We start from the raw sequence: 25,858 nt of genomic DNA, 5'->3' as shown, positions 1-25,858 counted from the left end.
AGTTGAGGTTGAAGTGGTACAGGCTGATTCACAGCCGTATCAATATAATTCCAATGTCGTGGAAGCTAGATATTATGATGGAGCTTTTGGTCTAATTATGTTTCGTAACTACAGGGTGTATGGGCAATCAGGAGCAGTATACATGGACATTCAAAAAGTTAATGAAGCAGTTGAGAAGGTGCTCAAACCTACTGCCATGGTCTCTCCTAGACCCATGGTTCGATCTATTATCGAGGAGGTCGATGATTAAATTCACTAAGGAAAAGATGGAAGTGGCTGCAACTTCTGAGAGGAAAGCCACTTTGCAGCAGCTTGTGAACAAAGTGCAGCCTCAGGAGTTGTGGGATATCGATGGGGCTAGAGCTATATTTGAGGAGGAATATAGATGTAGCAAGGAAGAAGAGTTACAAATGGAGGATTTAATTTTAGCTCCGGCTCAGATGAAAGATCGACAGCCGGAGACAGAGGTTTTATAAAGATGGAATAGATGAGAAGTATTGTACAAAGTAGGCTGGATAGCCACTTTGGCTAATTTTGAGATATTGACTCGTAGAAAGTTTCTGTAAATATGCGAGGAATAGGCTTTTAAGCCATTCCTTGCTGAATTTGTTTGTAAATATGGATGGAGCATTGTGAATAAATAAAATCATTGCTCATGGAATCCTTTGCAGCTGATATGGTTTTTGAGAGGAATTATGTGTTGTCTTGATAGTCGAATTGATGACGTGTAGAGCACGTTTATTACGTATTCCGATACTTTGATGTTGTTTGGAAAGTATGGGTGATAGTGAGCAATGGTGATCGCATATTGTGATAATATTGAAGAAAACAGGCTATTTAGCCGTTGTTTTTAATTTATTTTACAGAAATTCGGGCAGAGTTTTCCTTGTAAACGTGACATCCCAGAAATACAAATATGTGCAAACACCTGTGGACAAACCCAAGCAACAGATATAACATAATTCCATCAACAAAGTTCGATTTCCAGGTATTATCCAACATCCAAAATCCAACATTACGCCAAATCATGGCAAAGAAATACAACCAATCAAAAGATCTACCACAGAGTGGTCTGGTCCGAACATCAAACAAAATACTAAAATGAAATGTTAATGGTGGTGCGTGAGCATTCAAGAAAGGCCAAGATGGCGCAATTCCTCCCACTTGGACAGACACTCTGCACGAGTATGTTATGCTGCTTTCAAGGGGTCTTCCCACTGCAGGTAAGCATGCTTTGTTGCACCAGATCATCACCCAAGTGCTGGATATTGGCCTTGAGCTTATCGGAGAAAACTTTCAAGGCTTCATTGTCATGCAGAAGGGCCATCATGTTGGTTTTATGCTGAGCGAGTTCGGCCTCCAATTTCTTTACCAGCTCTTCCTTGGAGTCAAAGTTTGTATTCTTCTATTGGAGAGTTGTTAGGATAACCTTTTCTCTGCTTTGAAATCTCTCACTTGAATCAACGTCTCCGAACAAATGAGGCTTGAATCCTGAGAAGCTGAAAACATTGAAGGTAGATTATTTAAGATATCATGCAGTAAGTGTTGCTCATCAAAAACTCATTCAGACATATTCACAAACACCTCGAGTGCAGCATGAAAATGTGACATATTCTACAATGTTTTTATGATGGAGGATTGAGAAAAATGACAAAATATACCTACCTTGAGAAGGTGTGGCTTGATGCGAAGGAGGTTGACGATTGCAATTTTCAGAAACTTGGATGTCATCACAATAACGATATAATCGGCGGTGGTATGGGATATGTGATCTTCGTGAGCAGTTATTAGTTGTCTCAAGGCGAAGGAGGATATGTTCTGAAAAGTAGTGAAGAATTGGAGGATCTTGGGGGAGGAAGGCAAGGAAGAAGTTTAGGAGGAAAACCACACTGCTATCTTTTCTTTTTTCTCCTCCTCTGCCTCCTCATCATATATGTCGTGTTAGCATTTGGGCCCAACTTATAAATGGGCTAATACATTAGAATTATTACATATATAGCCAAATTGGCCCATGGGCCAAATTGGCTACCGGGGGCAATTGTTTGGCCCAAATCAACTAAACAAGGACCCAAATTGGTTGGGAGCAATTTAATTAAGCAAAATCCATGAAGCCCAAACCACAGCCCAATATAAGAAGCCCAAGTGAAATTGCAGTTGGCCCAATGAAGAAACGTAGTATCAGTTGCTGCCATTGCCCGATGTGGAAGAACGTGGAGTGATGGGGGAAGGGAAAACTGCTGTGCAGAATGTGACAAAAGTGAGGGAAGGAAATCAGAAAAGGGCCCCCGACAAATTCACACAAAAAATCTACAGCAAAAACTCTGCAGAATTCCTTATCAATTTTATGCAAAATTTCTCTTATTTGCTCTGTTGTTTATTGTCATTTCCAACAAGCATTCTATAGATTTTAGCAATGTCCATCCAACTCTCATGTGAAAGCTTTGTTCGAATTTATAACGGCATAACATATGTTGATGTTGTTTATGAGTTCCCCCTTTAATTTCATTATATTCGTCTTTTCAAGTTCTTATTTTTGGAGCCATTTTGAGGGAATTAGAACGAACGATCGAATCGAGATTCGCAACGTTTGATTAGAAGTCGGATTATTTCACAAATTTGGCACGAACACGTGCCTGACACGCCCGCAAATTTTCGCGACAAACACATTGATTTACCAAGAATAAATGTTCATTTTAATGCAAGTTTATATTTATCTCCTTTCTCAGTCTTGTGGGATTTCTATAGCTTCATCCACATTTTTTTATTTCACCAACTTTGTTCACCTTATATGCAGATGAACAACACTGGCAATCACATTTAATTTTGTTTCTTGAAAGTGTGCATCATAATCTACATACACAAAATCAGATTATGGCATAATCATGAAGTTTACTAGGATCTTAGTGTATTTTCGAGTGAAATTTATTTATTTTAAAAATATACTTTTATTTGAGTGAAATGAGTGTAACTTCTTGTAAAACGAGCCTAAACTTCGGCTCTTGGTTCCTTTCTATCTCATCGGTGGAAGGTTCGACACTATCTGTGGGGGCAGTGTCCCATAGGATCTGGGCCATTGATTTTAAAGAAATTGGTGGACCCTATGTATGTTTGTATAAATCTGGGCCTTTGATCTTTTCATGGGAGCAGTGTCCCATAAGGTAGGATGAAATCTTCCCTCATGCGTCGAGAATCGGGATGTGATGGGAAACCAAAGCATAAAGCCATGTCCATTATTAATTTTGCTTGACTTTTGATACATGTCAACGTCGCATATTTGACATTTCCTTTCGGTATCTCTTTGCGATTTAAGTTTGTGTTTTATTAATAAAAATAATAATCTCTTTTAATTGATGTGATTTTTTTTTTATCCCGCCATCTATTTTAACTCAAACTACCAAATTTACTCATCTCACTTATTTATCATCATATTATTTAAATTATTTACTAAATGATTTATGAGAGCATATTTGTAATCTACATTTATATTTAGCCAAATTAAAATAGTTACATTTATGATTTTGTAAACTTGATTACCAAACATTGACTTAAATAAAGCCTAGGTTTGGCGGTCCAATAACGCGACCTGAAACCCTTCGTTTGTTTCAAGTTGATGTCTCCAATTAAGAGAGAGGTTTTGTATTGATTTTTTAATGAAAAAGATAAGAAAATCATTTAAATGATTTTTTACATTAAGAAAATATTAATTTAATATAGAAAAAATATTTATAGTCGAGCTTTTGAACTTTCAGACGATCATATAATAGCATAAATTTGATAATCTAAGTTAAAAGATCGAGTCGAATGATTTGCGTTACGCCCCCTAAATGGACCATATTGCATTAAAAAAAAAAACTTACTATAATATAATACGATACACCGCAAATATTTAACTGGTGACTTGCGATCATATGTGGAGTTATGGTCATATTTTGTGAGAATAAAATAAGCAACCACAGGTAATTATATTCAAACAACATACCATTAAATTATGATAACTTGAAACCTCAATGGTCAATGAGTCATTGTCTATTTTGACTCTAAAAGCATATTTTATGCAATAAATAATAATAATAATAATAATAATAATAATAATAATATTCCAGTAAATTAATGAATATTTTAGTACAAATTATTATAAAATTTATTATTTCAGAAAAATTTAAAATATTTTCTTTAATATTTATCCAAATTTTTGAAATTTAAAATGTTTTTTAAAAAGCATATAATTTCTAATAAGAAATCTTTAAAATAAAAAAGTTGCAGGCAACAAGTTCAAATAATCGTTGTTATTTAATTAATCATATAGATATTCATTGATTTATCAACTGCAATTAGCAAGGGAGAAGAAATTATGAAATTATTTAAAAAATGCTGCAAAATGATTGCGAATTTTTCTTCACCGTTGAAGGGGGTGATTCGACCATGCCTGCTTTTGTATTACGCGCGTACGAATTAAATTATTATTATTACCCGAATTCCCCCGCATTTAAGATTCAATTCATCAATCAATCACACATATCATTCGTTGGTTCACTATTTATCTGTTTGCTTGTCAAGTTTATATTCGCACACTACATATATGTTGAAATCAATATCTGAGTAAAATTACGTATAAAGCTGAATAAATTTTACATGTTGAGAAAGATTATTGCTTAAATATGGACTTTGTTCATATATTATATTGACCAATCTAGTTATACCACAGAAACTGGCGCTGGAGCAGAAGATGAAAGAGGTGAGTTTGTTCGTTAAAGTTCACAGAAACGGGCGGTGGAGATCGATTTCGCTCACGCATCCCGCCACCATGGAGATGGTCGTGATGGATTCGGATCTGAAAACAAGAATCAAATCTGACTTAGACAATTTCCTGAAACCCAAACAGTTTTATCATCGTTTGGGCAAAGTATGGAAGCGAAGCTACCTGCTCTACGGGTCAGCGGGTACGGGTAAATCCACCTTCATTGCCGCCGTGGCCAAATTCTTGGGATATGACATCAACGAAATCAATCTGCACAGAATCACGAGCGACTCCAATCTGAAATGCCTCTTGCTGCAAACGACGAACAAATCTCTGCTAGTGGAAGAGGATCTGTACCGTTATTTGGGCGACAAATCGACGGCCGTGAGCTTATCAGGGATCCTTAACTTCATGGATGGAGTCATTTCTTCCAGTGGAGAAGAAAGGGTCATGATTTTCACGATGAACAGCAAAGAGAACATCGATGCCAGCTTTCTCCGGCCCGGCAGAATCGACGTTCACATTTACTTCCCCCTCTGCGATTTCACTGCGTTTAAATCCTTGGCTAACAGCCATTTGGGGCTAAAAGATCACAAATTGTTCTCACGAGTGGAGGAAAATTTTCAAATTGGGGCGACGTTGAGCCCGGCTGAGATAGGAGGGATCATGGTCTCGAACCGAGGCTCTCCGACCCGTTCTTCGAAAACCGTTATCACGGCTTTGCAGGGCAACCTGGCGAGTCGGGTCGGGAGACGATCGAGCGGGTCGACCTCAGGTCGGGATTCGGAGGAGTTGTCGGATTCCAGCGCGGTCACGAAAGATGGTCAAAATGGAGTACATCCCATGAAAAAGATCAAGAACTTATATGGACTATTGAGGGCAAGGAGTAGTAGGAAGGCTTCTATGAAGAAATTGGATATGCATATGAATGAGAGGGAGAACTCGGATTTGAACACCACGTAAACTTAGTCGGGTATTGAAATTTTTTCAGCTTCGGATGGAATATTTTCATTGATTGGCATGTCCAAGACCAGCACAACTTGTATTATCAATCTCCCTTGATGTAACTGTAGTAAGTCTCTTGTGAGACAAGTCAATTATGTCTATATTTACAATAAAAAACAATACTTCTTTATCTCACAGAAGTTTTTGTGTTCATTGGGACACCATACAAGTAATGGCTGTAATATCGACAATATGTGATAATAGTGTTGCTTTGGATTCATCATATCATTAGATAACTTTTAGATTACTTTCATTTGTTAAACTCCACAATAACAACAAACAAATTGGGGGCAATGACGAAGTAGAAGAAGATACATTGATGGCAACATAGTGCGTGTTGATGACAAATCTACAACACACATAAAGTTAAATCCCAACCCAAAATATTTTACTCATTTAACGGGAGAGAATTGCCATGTTTGATTTGATCCACGGTCTTGTGGCTTTTGTGACTATATTCTCCTTGAAGACCATCCGCATAGGCTAGGTGGCCTATTTTTGGTGCTTTTCATCCCATTTAGTTAAGCCATCGTCTCCTCTAGCTGATCCTGATTACATTATCTCTAATGTTTTTTTTCCTTGAAAGATCAATCTTATCGTCTAATGCGTGGTAGCTGATTTGATAAAATATCGTTGATGGATGGTCTTTTTATTCGTGATTGTCTAAAACTTTTCATCTGTAATTTTTGTTTTTCGAAAAAACTGTAATAATATTAGTTTTATGTATATTTCTTTATTTGCGATTTTGAGCTTCTTTATTCTTCAATTTTAGTTTTAGTTTTAGTTTTGTATCTTTTAATTTTTGACAATTTATTGTTTTTTCAGTATGAAATTTTGACACGACACTACACTACACATATCAATGTCACTGGACTAAAATTGCAAAGATTATCGATACAGAATAAACAAAGTAATGTCGCAGTTTTTCTTTCTCTAAAAAATTCATTTAGCGTCGTAATATGTCAAGGCTATAATTCCTATTTGAATATTGCGTTTCAGGTTTACATGCATAAAGGTTGGGGTTCTTCTCTCTAAGTGATGATATATATATATATATATATATATATATATATATATATATGTGCCGGCCGTTGGGGCAAATAAAGTCCCACAACTAAAGCAAAACTCCGGCAGTACTGTGTCAATTATATTTTCTCACACCCTAATAAATTTAGCGTTTGTTTGTATGAAAAACCCACAATATTAATCATATGTTATACAGAATTAATACAACAATAAGGGCAACTTGCTCTACCATATTTAGACATACGACTTAAACATACCAATGATGTCATCTTTCTACATGGCCATGCATGTATGAGAGATAACTGTTTCTTCATGTTATTGAAGTATAAAACATGTGCATGCGTATCTTTGCTATATCAAATAATTGAGTTTATTTTATTTATTTTTTTATTCTTGACCTAATAGCTAGGTCCTCTCAATTTCACGTCGTCTGTCAATTTTCTTGATCGAAATACCAGTGCGGAGTGCTGCTACATCATGGGATTTTGGGAGTTTAATGGAAGCATGTGATAATAGATATTACTTAGAATGAACATATAATATTAACCTTTACATTGCAAGCAGTATACAACAAAGAAAAAAAAGTTGATAAGCGATTATATGATCAAGTGAACGATCATACGGATTTACCGGAAGCCCAAGACGTCGAGTGAAATGAATGTCAATGATGAAGTTGAAGTAAATAATGTTATAGAATATGATTTGCGTTCATTGGAAATTGACAATCAACTCGGTATCAAAAATTATGTTCAAGAATAAAAGCACTAGTGCATTTATAATAACACTGTCATAGATGAGTCACAACCACAACTAATTTATATCAGACAAATGAATTGTAAAATTAACGAGTCCAAAACAGAATTAATCAATACATGGAGGTTTTCTTGCCTATTTTTAGTTTCACTTGTCTTCTTTACTTCTAATGCTTGTCATTCATTGTATGTAGCAGGTTTAACCGAAACCGCAACAATTGCTTCAACCCTCACAGCGGATTCGAGCTGTGATTCGAATTTACCCATGTACTCATGACCTGCAAAACAACTGAGAGATACATTATGACAAATAAGTAAGATTTCGTGGATTTAGAAAAAAAAAAGCTCACTGCAACGATAAATAGCTATTGTGACACTTTTTTGTAGACACTTTTAATTAAATGTTGTTGTAAATACTTAGTGGGGTGTATTCAATTCAGAATTTTGATGACTTTTAATGACTTTTTCAAATTATAGACTTTTATGGATTTGATAGATTTTTATTGACTTATACAGAATCTCACAGATTTATAAACAGATTTACTTGGATTCATGTAGATTTTTTTGCAAGATTTTTATAAACTTTTGTGAATTTTTTTTATAGAATTTTATAAATTTTATACTCAATTATAACATATTATGAACTAATAATTAGTTGACATATATAACATATTCAGTTTGAAATATTTTTTCGACATTTATATTAATAAGTAAATTTACTTATTTAAAAGCTAAATCATTTAATCCTTACATATGTATATATGTGCGTTTGTATGCATGTTTGTAAATTTTTAATATAAATCAATTGATTAATCTGTAACGTTGTTTTTGAATTGATAATATACATGTGAAAAAATATTATTTATCATTATGTAGATATAATTTTGTATAAAAATATCATAGTTTACACATAAATTGATACTGCCAAAAAGAATTTAAAAAATCATGGTTGTTGCGAGAGTATTCAATTATTAAGAATTAAACGGCATTTTTTTGGATCATCTTTTATTATTATTGAATATTACATTAATTTATATAAATCATAAATTAAAAATCACAAAATCAAATATAGAATTCAAAATTTCTTATGATATTAAAATAAAAAATTATTAAATGAAAAATCAGTCAAAAATGAAAAATTTGATAAGGAAAAATGAAAATATAGAGATACATTTCAAAAATTTAAGAGAGCGATAGAGATAGATGAGAGAAGAGAAGATAAGAAGAGAAGTGATGTGAAGCGACAGAGAGAGAAATAAATAGCTTGTGTATGAGTTAGAAGTTTAAAAATCCATCCAAATCTTTGGGTTGAACCAAATACAATTTTTAACAATTTATAGTTGTACCTTAGGCTTTAATGTTTGTATGTTAACGAATTTCATGAAGTTATTAAAAGTCTATTGAAAATTTGAATACCACTAGACTTTTATAGAGTTTTTAAAAGTCAATGTTGAATACCACTTGACTTTTTAAAACTCCATGAAAGTCTATTTTGAATACCACCAGACTTCTGTAGAGTATGTAAAAGTCTTGATTGAATACCTCTATACTTTTAAAATCTACAAAAGTCATTAAAAGTCAATAAATCTCCTACATTGAATACACCCCGTTAATAATAACACTTGTAAAAAATTAATAATGTGTAAAATAAAAAAACATATTAGATTAGTTATCCTGATATTTTTAATTGATGTCAATTTTTTATATGAAGTGAAACAATTAGTTTTCCTCTTCCAATATTTATTAAACCCAAATATTTCTACATTTATTTTATCTATTTTTTCTATATTATAAAAAAATCATTTAAAAACTAAAAAAAATGTAATTAAAAGGGGAAAAAAAGGAAAACAGCAAAACCCATCCCCAATTCATTCCCGTGAAAGAAAGAAAAAACTTCCCCAACCCTACTCCCATTGCTCTCTACCTCACCACGACGTTTTCCCACGAGCACCGCCAGAGCACCGGAAAAGAAGCCTAGAGTTGAGCAAGTTCTTCCCCACACATACATATTACACACTTATAAATAAAAGAGAAAAGGAAAGAAAGAAAACCCAACCCAATCCCTAGCCCTGTACGTTGCTCTCTTCCCCTCCAAATCTCAAGCCGACGCCGCCGCTTCTCAACGCCAAGGAAGACCGTCGACCACCGTGCGATATAGCCATAAACTTCACTACCTTGGTTAAGCTCTGAATCGAAGTTTCCAACCGAGCTTTCAGCTGCTTGAAGCTGCCGCCGTTCGGGGATGTTTGTTGCTCGATTTCTTGATCGATTTAGGTGAGTTTGGGTTTTATTTTCTCCTAGTTATCGTGGTTGGTTTGTTAAATGATCAAGGTTTTGTTGTATTAGTGCTTCAATTTTGTGCAACAAATCGAGTTTATTTTGCTCCTAATTATGGATTTTACTGCGAGTAATTATCGATCGTATAATTAGAGTTTATTCGTGGACTAATAGAGGGTGCTTTAGGTTTCTTCTGCATCTACAGCTTTTGCTTCACGCTCTTCGATTGTTCATCCTCCTCCAGGTAAAATAGCTATTACATTGCCTCTTTCTCACTCTATTATTATTAAACACCATAAAAAAAAATCAAATGTGATCACATGCTGCGCCTATGCTCTTAATTTAAGATTGAATAAATCGTGTGGAAACACATAAGAATCTTCGTTTTCAACGATTAGTAGCATAACGTGGGTCATGTTGTTCCCACCTTATAGATTGTTCCCTTGCTCTCCCTTTCATCTTTTCTTCCTACCTTTTCCTGTTTGGTTTTTGAGCTGGTATTGGGATTGTTATCGCAGGTGTACTTAGAGGTACATGGGAAAGTAAGAGATGCAGTTATATCTCTGGTATTAAAAACATCATGAATTAGTTTCATAATCCTAACCTTGTGGGAAGTTGTGTGTTTTAAGAAACAGTCATTCACATATGCCATGAATTTGCCGTGGAGCTCGATTACTCTTCTGACAAAAATCTGATTTCCATATACTGGTTACTATTAACATCTGAAATCATATTGAAAAATAAAAGTAACTAAGAAAAGCTTACATGTTCTTGTAATCCAACAACATCCTTCTTTTCTGCCTGTAAAAGACAATCCTTCAAGTCAGTTAAGTTAAATAGTAAACTATTACATAAAAGCTTTTGCATAATCATCCCATGGAAAAATATGGCAGAGTTTCTATAAGACCTGCTCCGAAAATATGTTGTTACCATAATGAGACATTTTAAATTCACCTTATAACCTATCATTAGTGACATTTTTTATTGTCACTATAAATAACATACACGATACTTTTAGTTGTCATTATAAATGATTTTAACTGACATAAAAATTTGTCATTATTACTATAATAACAATGTATGTATAAATGTCTTTAAAACATGAGTTTTCCTGACATTTAAAATTGTCATTATATGAATAATTAGTAACATGCAAGAAGTTGTCATTAACATCTTATATTGACATTAAAAAATGTCAGGCAGTTTAAGACGACATTGGAATAGAGGGCATTTGTTGGAGATGTCACTAAAACTTAAATGTCATTAAATATTGAATACGATGACATTTATGAATGTTACCATTAGCATTTATTCCAGTATGTGGCTGTAAGTAAATAGTAGCAAATATATTACTAGCCAATGGCGCGTGTATAATGTCATGCATGCATAACCGAAAGTTTTATAGTAAACGACGACATTATTCAATGATAGTTAACATTGTACAGAAATTCTGGTATAGTTTTCCCTACAATATGAAGTTCCAATAATTATATATATAGAGAGAGAGGCAATGCGCGAATAAAGAATTAATGAGACAACCAAACGAATATAAAAAATCAATTCTAACATCTATTTAAATTATAAGTTCTTGTAGACTAAGACATTCCTATGTTTTACAATTCAAAGTTGAAACTTAAATTGCTGCACGAATTTTTACACTACCTGCTATCTGGACCAACATAGAAAACAATGAACGAAATGAGTGGAAATTGTGCAGACCAATTTTTACGTTTAAAGATGGCATAAAAAGGCGATTTTGTCAATATTCAAAAAAAAAAAAAAGTCAAATCGTTTCAACACAAAATCCCCGAATAGAATGTCATATTTTTAAAATTTACCACGACTCATTAGACTGTGAAGCGTAATAGCTGCATATATATCTATATAATATAATAATAATGTTAACAAACCAAATAATCAAATGTCGTCAGACGTTTGTTTATATTCATTACACTGATGAATTGTAGGTATTAGTTGAGTAATGGACTTCATTACTTATTGCAGGGCAACAATAATATTAATGGGCCTATGCTTATATCCAATCTTTTTGGCCCAATCATAAGCCTGAAGAACTCGCTAAAAGCTTTTCGACTTGTCAGTAGGGTTTATGATCGTACCCAAGGCAGCTGTCTCCGTATTCTCCTCGGTGGAGGCTAAGCTGAGGAAGGAGAACAGGGACACAAAAAAAAAAGGTGAAGATCGACGTTTACATTACTTTGTTTCTCCATTTCTTTTCGTATTTGGTTTTGCTCTTGGATCTTTGTCTATCTTTATTTCTCTTTTGAGTTCTTTTCTCTGATCTGCCGCCGGCTATAAGCATCTCTCCCGATGAGTCCGCTTGAGTGCTTTGTTTCCTCTGTAGTTCTTTGGCTTGAACTGTCACAGTGATAGATTGCTCTCTCCCATATAATATCCTCTCCAATTGGTTTGATAATGTAGATTATGTTCATATCATCCACAACACCAAGTAACTCATGAGGAATGTAGGAAATATTTTCCAGAAAAATAAATGTTCCACAAATCGAAAATCATTGGAGATCTCCAAAGATCATCCTACAATGATTTCATGGAGACAATGATGGAGACAGTCTATGTTGTTGTGTGCAAATGCCCGCCCCAAATTCTGATTTTGTGCTCCATTACCTATTATGTATTATTTCACACCCCCTAAAAACTTGTATGGGATGCAAATTATTACATAAATTTTTATGGAATGTAAAATAAAGCTTAATATGCACGATTGCAGTGGAACATTTTTAAATGATAAAAAAGAAGCATACGTCTGTTACCCTTAATTAAACATATCATTAATATTTTATTTTTTTCGTCTTAAATTATTTCATTTTTAAATTTATTACTGACTTATGCCAATTTTACACGAACACACATGATATGCTTTGCTTAATTAATATGGGAAAAAAATATATTACTTAATTATTAATTGAAAATTGCGATATGCATGGAAAAAGAAATGCTTAATAAGAGTTATTACTAATAAAATAATTTTACCTAGAAACTAAATTTCTTCATTAAGTATAAATTAATTTTTAAAATATCAGGAAGATAGTAATGTTATATCTTAAATTCAATAATTTATTTTCATATAATTAAATTAAGTTGGTTTATAGAAAATAATGTTACAAAGATTGTAAAAATGTACTCTTGAAATGAGGTTATAATTTAAAATTTCATTATCCAATTAATTATTGCAAAATTTATGCAAGGATGGCAATCTAACCAATTTTTCATTACCGGATCGGTTATTGAACCAGTTTACCTTAAAAAATGGTTCAACGGTCAGGGGCACAAGAATTGATCGATAAACTATTGCCCTAAATTGATGGTAATTTGATATTTCTTCGAAATATTAAATTTTAAACTTGGATAAATATATTTTTTATTATTATATATATATATATATATAATAAGCTGAAATACTGGCTTTCATATGATTTTTCAAAACATTTCTTTCACCACACCCAAATCATTAAATTTGAGAAGGCTTTCAACTTCGTAGTAGGGTTTTTGGTCGTATGCGAGGCAGGCGTCTCCGCATTCTCCTTCCCGTAGACTAAGCCGTCGGAGGAGGAGAAGAAGGAAAAGTAGGAGTGGGCTGACAGAATGGAACTGATGGCATTTCGGAACAACATCGAAAAAATGCTTGAGGATCGTGTCCGAATGAAAAAAGAGGCTAGGAATATGCACAAAAAATGGTGAAAATCGACATTTACATGAATTTGTTTCACAATTTCTTTTCATTCACTGAAGTCTATGCACTGTATTTTGTCCCCCCATTCAAGCAATTTTCAAACTTGGATACTTGTAGGCTTTTTGTTAAAGCATCTCCTGGATTTTCCTCAGAAGCTATTTTCTCGACCGTGATAGTACCACTAGCTGTTATTTCTTGAATAAAATGTTGCTTTATGTCGATATGTTTTGATCTCTCATGGTATACTGGGTATTTCATTTGGTGAATAGCACTTTGATTATCACAGTATATCCATCACCTCCTGAGCTATTTCAAGTATGTTATGGTGTTGTATGCATTGAAATATCGATTGTCAACAACTAAAAATAGGCAAGAAAACCTCCTCGTATTGCTTCTGGTGTACCGTTTATTAGGACTCATCAAGTTTACAATTCAATATTTTGTCTAACGTAAATGAGTTGTAGTTGTGACTCATATATGGTGGTGCTATGTTTTGGTTCAAGAGAAAGTCTTTCTTCCCCGCCCGCCTTAAATCATGGGTATGGAGCCAGCCTCGCTTCACAGCGTGGGGGATTATGGTGAAAAAAATACACCAGTGCTTTGTTCTCGAGCACGATTCTTGATAACGAGTTATGGTTGTGACTCATCTGTGGTGTTGTATGTCATTTTTTCACAAAAATAAAGATCAAGCACCAAATGTCTGGTAACCCGGGTCTTTACCAGCAAACAGTTTTAGTTTTTGGCGAAGAGATATTGAATTATGTGTTCCATGTTGGCCAAATATATGCCCCCGTGATCTGTTAGTTTAGGGATTATCTTGCATATTACCTTTTTTCTTTGTTGCCAAAATCCGCTCTGAAAGAAGTAACAAGCCTTCAAATAACTGCTGAACGGCCTTACCGATGTTGGAAGCATTTGCAGAAGCTGTTGATGTTTCAAACACACGGATGTCTCGTCCATACTCTTCTTTTTGCCTAGCCTTTGTGACCAAATACGAATAACTTACTTGTAGAAGATCACATTGAATAGCAAAATGACATGAAGCTTCACAACAATGTTTAGAGACTAGAATGTGCAAATAAAGTGGCTGATAGGAAGCAACATAGCCCGAAAAAGCATAAATAGATACTTAAAATACAAAATCCGATCAAATAATGAAATAAACAACTCACATGCTCTCACATCTTGCTCATGCTACAATATTTTTTTAAAAAATTATAAAAAGTTTGTCATTCTAATATTATCTGAAAGGGCTTTGTCAATGCTATCCCTTTCACAGCCCAAACCCTTTGATTTGAAGCATGATATATTGTATTTGTTAGTTCAATAGATATCAGCCAACTAAAAGTTTAGTTTGATTGGAAAATGAGTGATCTGCAGCACCAATTATTTTATTTCATGGAATACTGAGCACTTTTGTTTCCATGTGTAATCTTGTTTAGGTCAACATGAGGTTCTTGCTTCAGGCCAATTGAGGATCTTATAGCCCATCATGAGCATATGTAATACTGGTAAATTCTACGTGAGCTTCCCAACCCCACCCCCTTTTAAATTTATGTCATACGTTATGTTTCAGTATCACATTATATGGTTCATCTTTGCTAGCAGTGAAGCTGCTAATTTAACTCTTGAACGATTAGACACTGATAGTTTGTCAGACAACAAATGCCTTCAATTTCCCATTAATTGGGTCTACCAAGCCCACTAGTTTATATGGGCCAAGCATGATAATCTCATTTGCCATGTCCTCATCTCGCTAATATATCTGATATAACTATTTCTTAGGCTGGTAAATCTCTATTTCACGACAAAAAAATGATCGGGCTTGTTTTTTTTTTGGCTATCAAAGTTGAAATCCGTTGATTCCAACTCCGCTTTTGGTACTGTAATGGGCGCGGCAGCAGCTATCAACATATTATCTTTCGCAGAGGAGATGCTGGAGAGGGAGGGAAGACTGAAGGATGAGAAGAACGCTCAGAGAGAGAAGATGAACGTGAAGAACGAAGATAGAATTGAACGAATGTTGTTTCATAACAACCTCCTAACAATGTTATCTCAACCGATGAAAATTGATTAAAAAGAGCTGCAGGAAGGAGGTGAATTTATTAACATTAATAGTAACTACTGTAGTTTTGTGATTAATTCTTCATTGATGGTAGAAATGATGTTCCACCACCGCCGGCAACAGCAGCAAGTCAGGATGGAGCACCAGCTCTTCAAACAACAGGTTCTGGTTATGAAGAGCAAAATAGGTTCCTGATTATGTCTTGCTAACTATGTGTGTAAGAAAGTAAATTTCTGGGATTTCAGACTCCGTGTCACATAGCCTTCTATTGCATTTTCAGGACCAATCCATTCCTCTACAGGCACTTGCCTGGCAGATTCTTCATCTTTTTTCTCCAGAATCTTCGTCCGAGTCAAACCTAATTCTCCATTCTTGCCCATATGAGTCCGAAATTAACCCCTCCTTCAAAACTAGCAGAAATTCACTTTCCCACACACATAGTTAGCAAGACATAATCAGGAACCTATTTTGCTCTTCATAATCAGAATCTATTGTTTGAAGAGCTGGTGTTTCATCCTGACTTCTTCCTGCTGTCGGTGGTGGTGGAACGTCACTTCTACAATCAACAAAGAATTAATCACAAAAATACATTAGTTACTATTAATGTTAATAAATTCACCTCCTTCCTGCAGCTCCTTTTAATCAATTTTCATAAGTTGAGATAACATTGTTAGGAGGTTGTTATGAAAGAACATCCGTTCAATTATATCTTCGTTCTTCCTGTTCATCTTCTCTCTCTGCGCGTCCTTCTCCTCCTTCAGTATTTCCCTCCCTCTCCAGCATCTCCTCCGCGAAGGAGAATATGTTGATAGCTGCTGCCGCGCCCATTACACTACCAAACGTGAAGTTGGAATCAACGGATTTTAACTTTGATAGCCAAAAAAATAAGCAAGCCCGATCATTTTTTTGTCGTGAAAGAGAGATTATCGGCCTAAGAAATAGTTATATCAGATATATCGGCGAGATGAAGACAGGGCAAATGAGATTATCAGACTTGACCCATATAAATTAGTGGGCTTGGTAGGTCCAATTAATAGGAAATTGGGGGCATTTGTTGTTTGACAAACGATCGAGCATTTGTTGGAAGCTCATGGGAAGATAAGTGTTAAAACTTTGAGCCCTGGAAAGCTTAATAAAGTTTTGAAGGAGGGGTTAATTTCAGACTCATATAGGGCAACATGGAGAATTAGGTCTGACTCGGTTGAAGATTCTGGAGAAAAAAGATGAAGGATCTGCCATGCAAGTGCCTGTAGAGGAGTGGATTGGTCCTGAAAATGCAATAGAAGGCAATGTGCAACGGAGTTTGAAATCCCAAAATCAAATTATCTTTGTATATTTGGATTTCAAATTTATTTTTATAATTTCAGAGAAATGAGATTATAAATTACTTATGTATATGTAATGTTTCATATTAATTAAAATAAATTTCAAGATTGCGAAAAATTTGAAATTTATTCTACGTGGCTATGTATTTGAAGCAACACTTCATGTAAAAAAATAAATTAAGAGCTCTCTTAAAAGTATAAGACCTATGTTTACCGACTCTATATTAAATATATATATATATATATATATATATATCTACTTATAATATAATTAAAGCGAGTAATCTCTCAAATTGGCCAGTTTCCTTCCGGTGATAAGTTACCCCCATAAAACGTGGCTCTTCCACAACATCACACAACATGGACAAATACACGTGGGATTGTCTATGCTATCCACCACACCTGCACACCACAACACTGCAAGTGGGTTTGCTTCATTTTGGCCTTTTCGTTTTCATCTTCTCTTCCTTTGATTTGGAACCTCCGTCTTCGTCTTTCAACCATTTCACTGAGCAAGTTTCAACAAAAAATTTGCTTGTTGTCTTCTCTCCCTCCTTCTTGTTGCAACCTATCGTTTTAACTCTGCTGCGGGGAACTTTGCTTTGGAGCCTCGGCCTTCGTCTTTCCACTCTGTAGTCAGTCCTTTCTCGTTACGATATTACGCGTATTCCACGCCCCTATAAATTCCAGCCCGAAACACCCCCATCACTCCGCCATCACCACTCCAAGATCTGATTGATTCTCCATCTCTATCTCGGAAAACCATGTCGAAACCAGCAACGCCGGTGATGCCGCCGCTCAAGGATGAGTTGGATATAGTGATACCCACCATACGAAACTTGGATTTCTTGCAAATGTGGAGGCCGTTCTTTCAGCACTACCATTTAATCATCGTCCAAGACGGAGATCCGACCAAGGTTATCAAAGCTCCTTAGGGAATTGACTACGAGCTCTACAATCGGAATGATGTAAACAGGATTCTTGGCTCTAAGGCCTCTTGCATCTCCTTCAAGGATTCTGCTTGCAGGTGCTTTGGTTTCATGGTGTCTAAGAAGGAAGTATATCCACACCATCAATGCTGATTGCTTTGTAAGTTCTTCGTTTTCCCGATTCTTCGATCTTTAATTTTTCCGGGTTTTGGGGATCTGGCAAGATAACGGTCATTGAGAATATGCTTTGAAAGATATTCCTTTTAGATTTATTTAAGTGTGAACTAACCATGTATTATACGTTTGAGCATGCTCATATTACATGTCTGTGGTAGAATATGCTGAACAAAGTATACCGGAATTGTACGTACAATGTACATGTATCTTTTAATTCGTATGTGTAATGTTTTCAAATGCTTCTATATTGTTTATCATATAATTTTTCAATACTCCGATGTTATTTAAAACTGACTGTTGAAATGTAAAAAGGTGACCAAAGATCCAACTGGGGAAGACATCAACGCATTGGCTCAACACATTCACAGGCTGCTCACTCCATCCACACCTTTGTTTTTCAACACATTGTACGATACATTCCTAGAAGGAGCAGATTTCGTGCGTGGATACCCTTTCAGCATGCGTGAAGGTGTGCCAACCGCGGTTTCTCATGGACTCTGGCTCAACATTCCCGATTATGATGTCCCCACCCAGCTTGTTAAACCTCGGGCACGCAACACGAGGTTGGTTGATGTGCTTGATCTTGTCGCGCTTTTGTATCATATCTTGTCTCTAGATACTGCAAAATAGTAGTACATGTGCACTTATGTTGGTTTGTAAACATAAAAAAACATAGGTATGTTGATGCTGTTTTGACTATTCCAAAGGGCACTTTGTTTCCCATGTGTGGTATGAATCTTGGGTTTGATAGAGAACTCATTGGTCCTGCAATGTATTTCGGCCTCATGGGTGATGGCCAGCCTATTGGGAGATATGACGACATGTGGGCTGGTTGGTGTACTAAGGTAGCTTCTTCACACGATCTCCTTGCACACTTTGCCCACAGTTTATAATTTTTAGCACTGTGATGAAGTGTCGATCTCAGGAACAGAGATTTAGGTTGCATAATTTAATCGTTGGTCATTGTCATATGTGTGGGGGTAAATGTACAGGGGGCTGAGCATGGTGATTCACCCCTGCTTCAAAAGGGCTAAAAATATAATTCTTCAAAATTTCAATACCACATACCTTATCCCGTGACTCGGCCCACAAGTGACGGCTTATACATCCACATCTTGACAACCTAGACCTATTGAAATGCAATCAATCATCCCCTGTTCCATAAATCATTTTACAACTCAGTCGATTATTCATATCAGTAATTCTTTGGTCCATTGAATTGTGCATCGATTTATATATATGTGTGTGTGTGTGATTACCATTGCCTGTGACAGAGCTGTATATGCCAACAGATTTGGTGTTCCCAATGTGTATTCCATCTGTGTTTGGGCTTAACTTAGGGGAATAAATCGACATCTTCTCGATTAGGATACTTGACATCCGTCGAATTTCATGTGAAACTGTGGGCTGTTTTGGATACGCAAACCGGTCACCCCCAAGTTCGAGCTCATGAAAAATCGATTCAGCTGTAAATATATGCAAATGGAATCGATTTCATTAGTTACTAATCACCGCCCGACAATTTTTAACTTGGAGATTAACACTCACCGCCGGGCTATAACATGGTCCGGGCAATGTTTTTCCATTAGGACACTAAAAAAGACATATTTTGCGGCAAATACTGTCATTTTCTGTTCCAACTGTTATGAATATTGTTCTAAATTACAAAGGTAAACAACATATACAGAGAGGGACACAACATAATTTCTTTGTATGTATGCATAATGTATATGAATCATGATTTTCGTTACCTTGTGAGGTTTGCACGGAAGATCCCACCACTTCTGGCCATTTCCTTCAATGCTCCCAGCTCCAGTGAAAGTAAAGACGTCAATATTGTAAAGCACCAGCCACTGCTTAGTGCTGTCAGATTCTGCCCAGGAATCTGGTCCATCTGGCGGCATTAGCACCCCATCCACCTTCACAGGTACGGCAATTAATAACATTACCTTGTAATTACTTCGCATACTACACAATTTTTGATTCAAAATTCGACACCATTAGGAAACAACTCTGATCTCACCTGAAATACGTGCCCCCGGCTCACAGGGTCCAGGAAAAATGGTTAAAGTAACAAGAAACACCTGATCTGATGGGACCAGAACCACTCCATTTTCCACTCGGCATGCCTCCTTCCATGCATCTTTGAAGGCATCAGTTTCATCAGTATCTCCGTCTCCAACTGCACCACAGTCAGACACATTGAAAATGCAGCTCGTGCTCGATAAGTTCCCGGGTTGGAGAAGAGGCGAGTCGGCTGGAAGAGTGGGAGGTTGGTCCAGGGAATCGTCTGGGGTAAGTTCAGGTGAAATTTCACTCTGTTGCTTCTTGTTCATGTGATTATGATGTCTCCCTCCATCCACATTGGCTACATTTTGGATCAAGATTTGTACATTTAAGATCCGTAACACGAATAAGCAGTGTATGATTTCCATTGTTCACACAAGGCAAATTAATTAAGAAATTTGTGATAGATGGCAGGGTTATCTTTGTAGACTTCTCTGAGACTGAGTGACTTATTGTGGGAATTTAATGCAACTTATTTTTTTCCTCTGTCATGAAGGAAAATTAATTAAGAAGATGAAAGCTCAAAGAAAGTGGTTGTGTTGTGTTGTGTTGTGTTGTGTACTGTACATTAGCAACTGGCAAAAAACACATGGAAGTAGAGGCTAAGTTTTATACTGACCAAGTTTATTTTTTGCATTCTCTAACATTTACCAATGAAATCAAACATTATTTTAACCATTTTTAAAACTTATTACTTTTGAAAAAAAATAAATCCTTCTTATTTACATCAGTGTGTCTAACAAGTAGTTTACTTCAAATATTTTCAAATATTTAAAAATGTAGTACAAATTAACGGTCTTTTTTGCCTTGTTTTCGTTGTGTAGAAGCATAACAACAAATGATTTTTTTTTATATTAAAAAATCATTTTTCTTATTTTCAAAAGTATCTAACGTAAAATGTCAAAAACCGAAATAAGTGCCAACGTACTTCAAATATTTAAAAATGAGGTACAAATTAACGGTTTTTTTTCCCCTTGTTTTCGTTGTGTAGAAGCATAGCTAACATATGATTTTTTTTATATTAAAAAATCATTTTCTTATTTACAAAAGTATCCACTGTAAAAGTGGCAGAGATCCAATTATTTTATACCTTACTGAATTGATCACTATTTATTAAATTCAACAACACCAAATATACATATGTATCTATTATCAAATATTAAATAGGATAAGAAGATTATATAAAAATTCTTTAGAAAAAAATATATATGATACCTAAAGTAGCTTAAATCTGAGCTTATGTTCAATTGACATATTCAAATAGATACCATGAATATTCACACTTGTTATATTGTATATATTTTGTCGTTAGTATTTTTTAGTGTTACGATAACATTTCAGTAAAAAATTACTAAAATTGAAACTATATTTAAGTTAAACAATGAATCGTAGATTCATCGATTACAAAATAAAAAATAAAACAAAAAATAAAACTGTGTAAATTACGATATTGAAAATATAATTTTCTACGTAATGAGAAGATTAAACTTGATCAGAATACGCGTTGAAATTTATGTTAGAGAACAAGACAATAATATTTTGGTGGAGTTACTATTATCGTTTATTATTTCAGACAGAACTAAGATTTAATAATTAACTCTTTCGAATTGTGATGATATATAGCGAGTCACTCTAGGTTGAGATGTAAAAATTTACAATATTATTTAAATTTTTTGTAGAAAAAATTTGCAAGATTGTTATTTTCGTGAAAGTTATAAATAAAAGAAAAGTTAGGTGATTGATCGAGTGATGTTTTTTTTCCTTGGATACAAAGAGAAAAACATACTTGCTATTTTTAAATTTCTCAACACCCATCCTTGCTAATTACATGTTCAATATATCAACCAAATTCAATGGAAAACAATCATTAATGTACATGTATCGACTGTTGACAATTTCAATACAACTATCTACTTCAGAAAGAAGTTGAAGAACTCATAAGAAGATTTTACTTCAACTCAGTATGTACCGTTAACTTACGAAGAGTGCTTAACATGGAATCAAAGCTCTTGCTCCTGCTAGACTGTGCAACAGACATTGAGATAACCCTAAATACCAACTAGCTCCATCAAAACATCCATGTACATTAAATGAATAATATAACATTTACCTTATAGTATAAAAAATGCTTAGTAGTAGTCCACGTGTGTTGACATATTATAAGTTTTAGATTATGATTGATCAAATAAACATATATGAAAACTGCTCTCCACTTCGTTACTTTATGTATTTACTTTTTATTTTTCTCATAATATATCGACCACCTCCATGTTACTTTCTTTTGCTTACATGTTACTGACCTGCGTTTTCTTCTTAATACGAGTTCCAAACAATTTATTGATATACTTTGACTTCTTTTATTAGTCTCTCGTTGTACATCTATTCAGCTGTCTTGCGAATTAAATTGATTCTCATGTTAAAATATCTTACAAACTCAAAGTTACAAAATTCATAAATATATCAACTAAATTCTCAAGTAAAAAATGTTATATTTATTGAAATCCTATCTACATTAACGAGTTTTCAAAGCTCTTTCATTACAACAAGATTTTAAATGCTCTTATCGATTGTTTAATGATTCATATTACAACTAATATTTAATTTAAAATTATCACGTTCGTAAATCCATTAACGTCAACCATGTCATTAAGTGTGGCACCCTTACAACCACTACCCTGATTTAAATATGGATGCTCAATTTTCGAATTTATAATAACATATTTATGGAGTAGATCTATGCTCAATTTTCGAATTCCTCTTTGAGATTTACTTTGAGTATGTCAATTTCCAGCCTATCTTTGGTGGTTATTAACATGTCATCTACATACAAGTAAACTTGACTTGTTCTTCCATCCCTTTTGATCCAACTCCAATTTAAATATGCCACCATTGCTAGAATGAATCGAATGGGGGTTTGATTTACTACTGGTGAGAATATTTCATTGAAGTCCACTCCTTCCTTTTGAGTAAAACCCTTTGCCTCTAATCTAGCTTTATACCTAGGTTCTTCCACACCACGTATCTCCTATGTTCTTTTATAAATCCATTTGCAACATACTAGTTTTTGGTTTGTCAACTATAATCCATGTCCTGTTCTTGTCCAAGGAATCCATCTCTTCTTGCATTGCATGGACCAGACCCACTTCGAACTTTCTCTACAGCTTACTGCCTGTTCAACACCAATTGGTTAACTTCATCAAGATCAGATGCCACCACCAGGGCACGTGCCTTCAAATCAGCATATCTTAGCCTTTGAGTAGGAGTGATTACTGTTCTCTGTCTATCTCTGGTGAGTTGATAAATCTCCTAGATTTCTAGTAGCAACAGCTTCTCCTGCAAACAACCCCCCCTTTTCATATCGACTTTCACCTATAGACTGATCTTGAGCACTTTGTGCATCCACTTCTACCCGAAGATTACCAGTGTTAGATTTATTTGAACCGCAATGGAGTCAGTTACCTTTAGTGGTAACTCGTTCTCATTAAAAGTCACGTCTCGACTTATGATGGATGTATTTTTCATTTCCTAGTTCTACAACTTAGGCGCAGGCCCTGCAGTGCATGAGCTTGATCAAGATACGAATGGCAGAGAAATGGAGTGGGCTTTGAAAGGGCTCAGCTGTAACCCCACGGTGCCTGCTGTGTTTATTGGCGGGGTTTTCGTGGGCTCATCCAAAGATATAATTTCTCTCCATGTTGAAGGTTCTTTAAAGCAAATGCTCATAATTAATGCCAAGGCCATTTGGTTTTAGCGAACTCGTTTTTTAACGTTTGTGACGAAAATTAACTGTTCGACAACTGAGCGGATTGGATTTGCGTAGTATATATCATCTTGAGTGTGGAGGAAAAAAACTCCTTTTTAACATGTAATAGCGAGGGAGCGTGTAAAATGTAAAAAGGGCTTCCTGGTTTTGTCAACTTTTGTATCGGAACAAGTCTACTTTTGGTGACTTCTGCTGTGATGGGATAGAGAAACTTCTCAGTTAATATCTTGTCTTTTTGCTCGTATTTGAACCATTTCTTGAATTTGAGTGGCACTAACAATGTGTGAAAATTTAATTTGAATTGAAAGAGACTAATGAGAGAGTGACTTTAAAACAGACAGTTTTCGATTTTATGCCCAAAACTGATATTTTCATGTTCAAATAATTGGAGGATTTCATTCATTGTGTTATCTCCTTCACTAGCACCAATACGAGCAGCTAGCTTGGGAGTGTTACCAATATAGAATAATCTAATTGTCCTCCTCGGTCTTATCATCCATATGGCACAAGTAGTCTAATTTTATGGGGTGTTAGGTTCATCCAAAAACCAGACAAAGCTTGTTGCCCAGCCACAAGTTTTGGTAATAACTGATTTGGGAAATTCGGAATTCAATATCGGATTGCATTTCCTTATTTTGTTTTCTTGTAAATAATTCACTTCCTATTTTACATTTTTCACTTCCAAATAATCAAAGGTCATACATTTATTTTCATTACGCTGATTAATTGTAGCTATTAGTTGAGTAATATTGGACTTCATTACTTATTAGAGGTGAAAAAGTTTAACAAATTTTCAACAATAATATGGAAGGGCCGATGCTTGAGTTTTAGATCCAATCTGCTTGGAAAATACATGGAAGAAATACATCAACCACTTGCAATCAATAATTAAACACGATTATATTCGTATCGGCGAGCCCATCAATTTCACAACACTAATAATAGCTACTACACTTTGATCTCAAACTTTTTTACTACTGTTGTGATTTAAAAAGTTAATATAATAAATTGCATTGACATTAATATTATTTTTATTTTTATTAATTCAATTTTATATTAATAAAAGCATGGCTATTTTATTTTTATATATGTACGGTAATAATAATTTAAAGACTATGAAATTCCTAAAATTGTATAGAAAAAAAATTTATATAAGTTTGGGAAGTGTTCAAAATGGGTAAATATGACCGAAAATGATTTAAAGGGATATATATGGTGTTAGAGTTAAAGTTTCGGAGTTTGACAAATCAAGTTTTTGAAGGTTGCAGAACTGATCGGTTCAACTGAATTAATTCGAATTGAAACTACTTTAACTGAAGTTGCCCGAACTAACGAGTTAAATAATCGGAGGCAATCAGACTGAATTCATGAAGGTAACTGAACTATCAGTTGAAACTGAAGAGAATCAGTTTGACACTTCATCAGTTAAGCGCGGCTATCAACCGACTGATTGTACACAGCCGACTGAAACCAACAATAGGAGCGCCACATATCAGACTGCAACAGTGTACTATTGTCAGAAGAATGTTGACACATGCAAAAAGACAAATCAACGGATATGAGTCATTTAATGAAATCAATGTGACTGTTGGAAGCAAAGCATATAAATAGCCGAGGACTTCAACTGAGACAAGAACTTTTGAATCATTACTTCGATTGAGACTGGAATACATCTCAACTGAACAACAAGCAGCAGGCATCTTCACTAAGCCACTATCCGAGACTAAATTTTCTTATTTTCGCAATATTATTGGATTAGTTGATTTATCTTAATCTTCTTAACATTGTTATATGTTGATTCATTTCCAGGATTAAGTGCATGAAATAATAAAGCATAAAAGGAAACCAGCATTAAACATAATACATTTTTATTGATAAATTTGAGCTTTTACAGTGGAGATTTCTCTATCTACTGCCTCCCTCTAGCAGGACAGCCAGGCGATTAATCCGTCGGTGGAGGTCTTCAGGAAGTCTTATGAGAATGCAATCTTTCTCAGAACCTTCTGCTCCTTGAGGAGCATCAGA

General features: G+C 34.9%; 2 protein-coding genes and 1 pseudogene across 2 annotated transcripts; 2 read left to right on the top strand and 1 right to left on the bottom strand.

Moving 5' to 3' along the window:
- The first annotated feature begins 266 nt into the window (after window positions 1-266).
- LOC142530503 (AAA-ATPase At2g46620-like) lies at window positions 267-5,701 on the top strand. Its single transcript, XM_075636338.1, has 2 exons — window positions 267-467; window positions 4,706-5,701. Exons 1-2 carry the CDS (start codon window positions 267-269, stop codon window positions 5,699-5,701), a joined length of 1,197 nt encoding a protein of 398 aa, XP_075492453.1.
- A 3,687-nt stretch (window positions 5,702-9,388) lies between these two features.
- On the top strand, window positions 9,389-20,575 carry LOC142531026 (putative UDP-arabinopyranose mutase 1; annotated as a pseudogene).
- On the bottom strand, window positions 20,004-20,438 carry LOC142530502 (polygalacturonase At1g48100-like). The gene has a single exon (XM_075636337.1). It carries the CDS (start codon window positions 20,436-20,438, stop codon window positions 20,004-20,006), a length of 435 nt encoding a protein of 144 aa, XP_075492452.1.
- Window positions 20,576-25,858: the final 5,283 nt, after the last annotated feature.

This window comes from Primulina tabacum, chromosome 17 (genome assembly GCF_025594145.1).
Source record: "Primulina tabacum isolate GXHZ01 chromosome 17, ASM2559414v2, whole genome shotgun sequence".
In the NCBI taxonomy this organism is placed as follows: domain Eukaryota; kingdom Viridiplantae; phylum Streptophyta; class Magnoliopsida; order Lamiales; family Gesneriaceae; genus Primulina; species Primulina tabacum.
The sequence above is the reverse complement of the archived record's forward strand: the minus strand, read 5'-3'. Positions and strand labels throughout refer to the sequence as shown.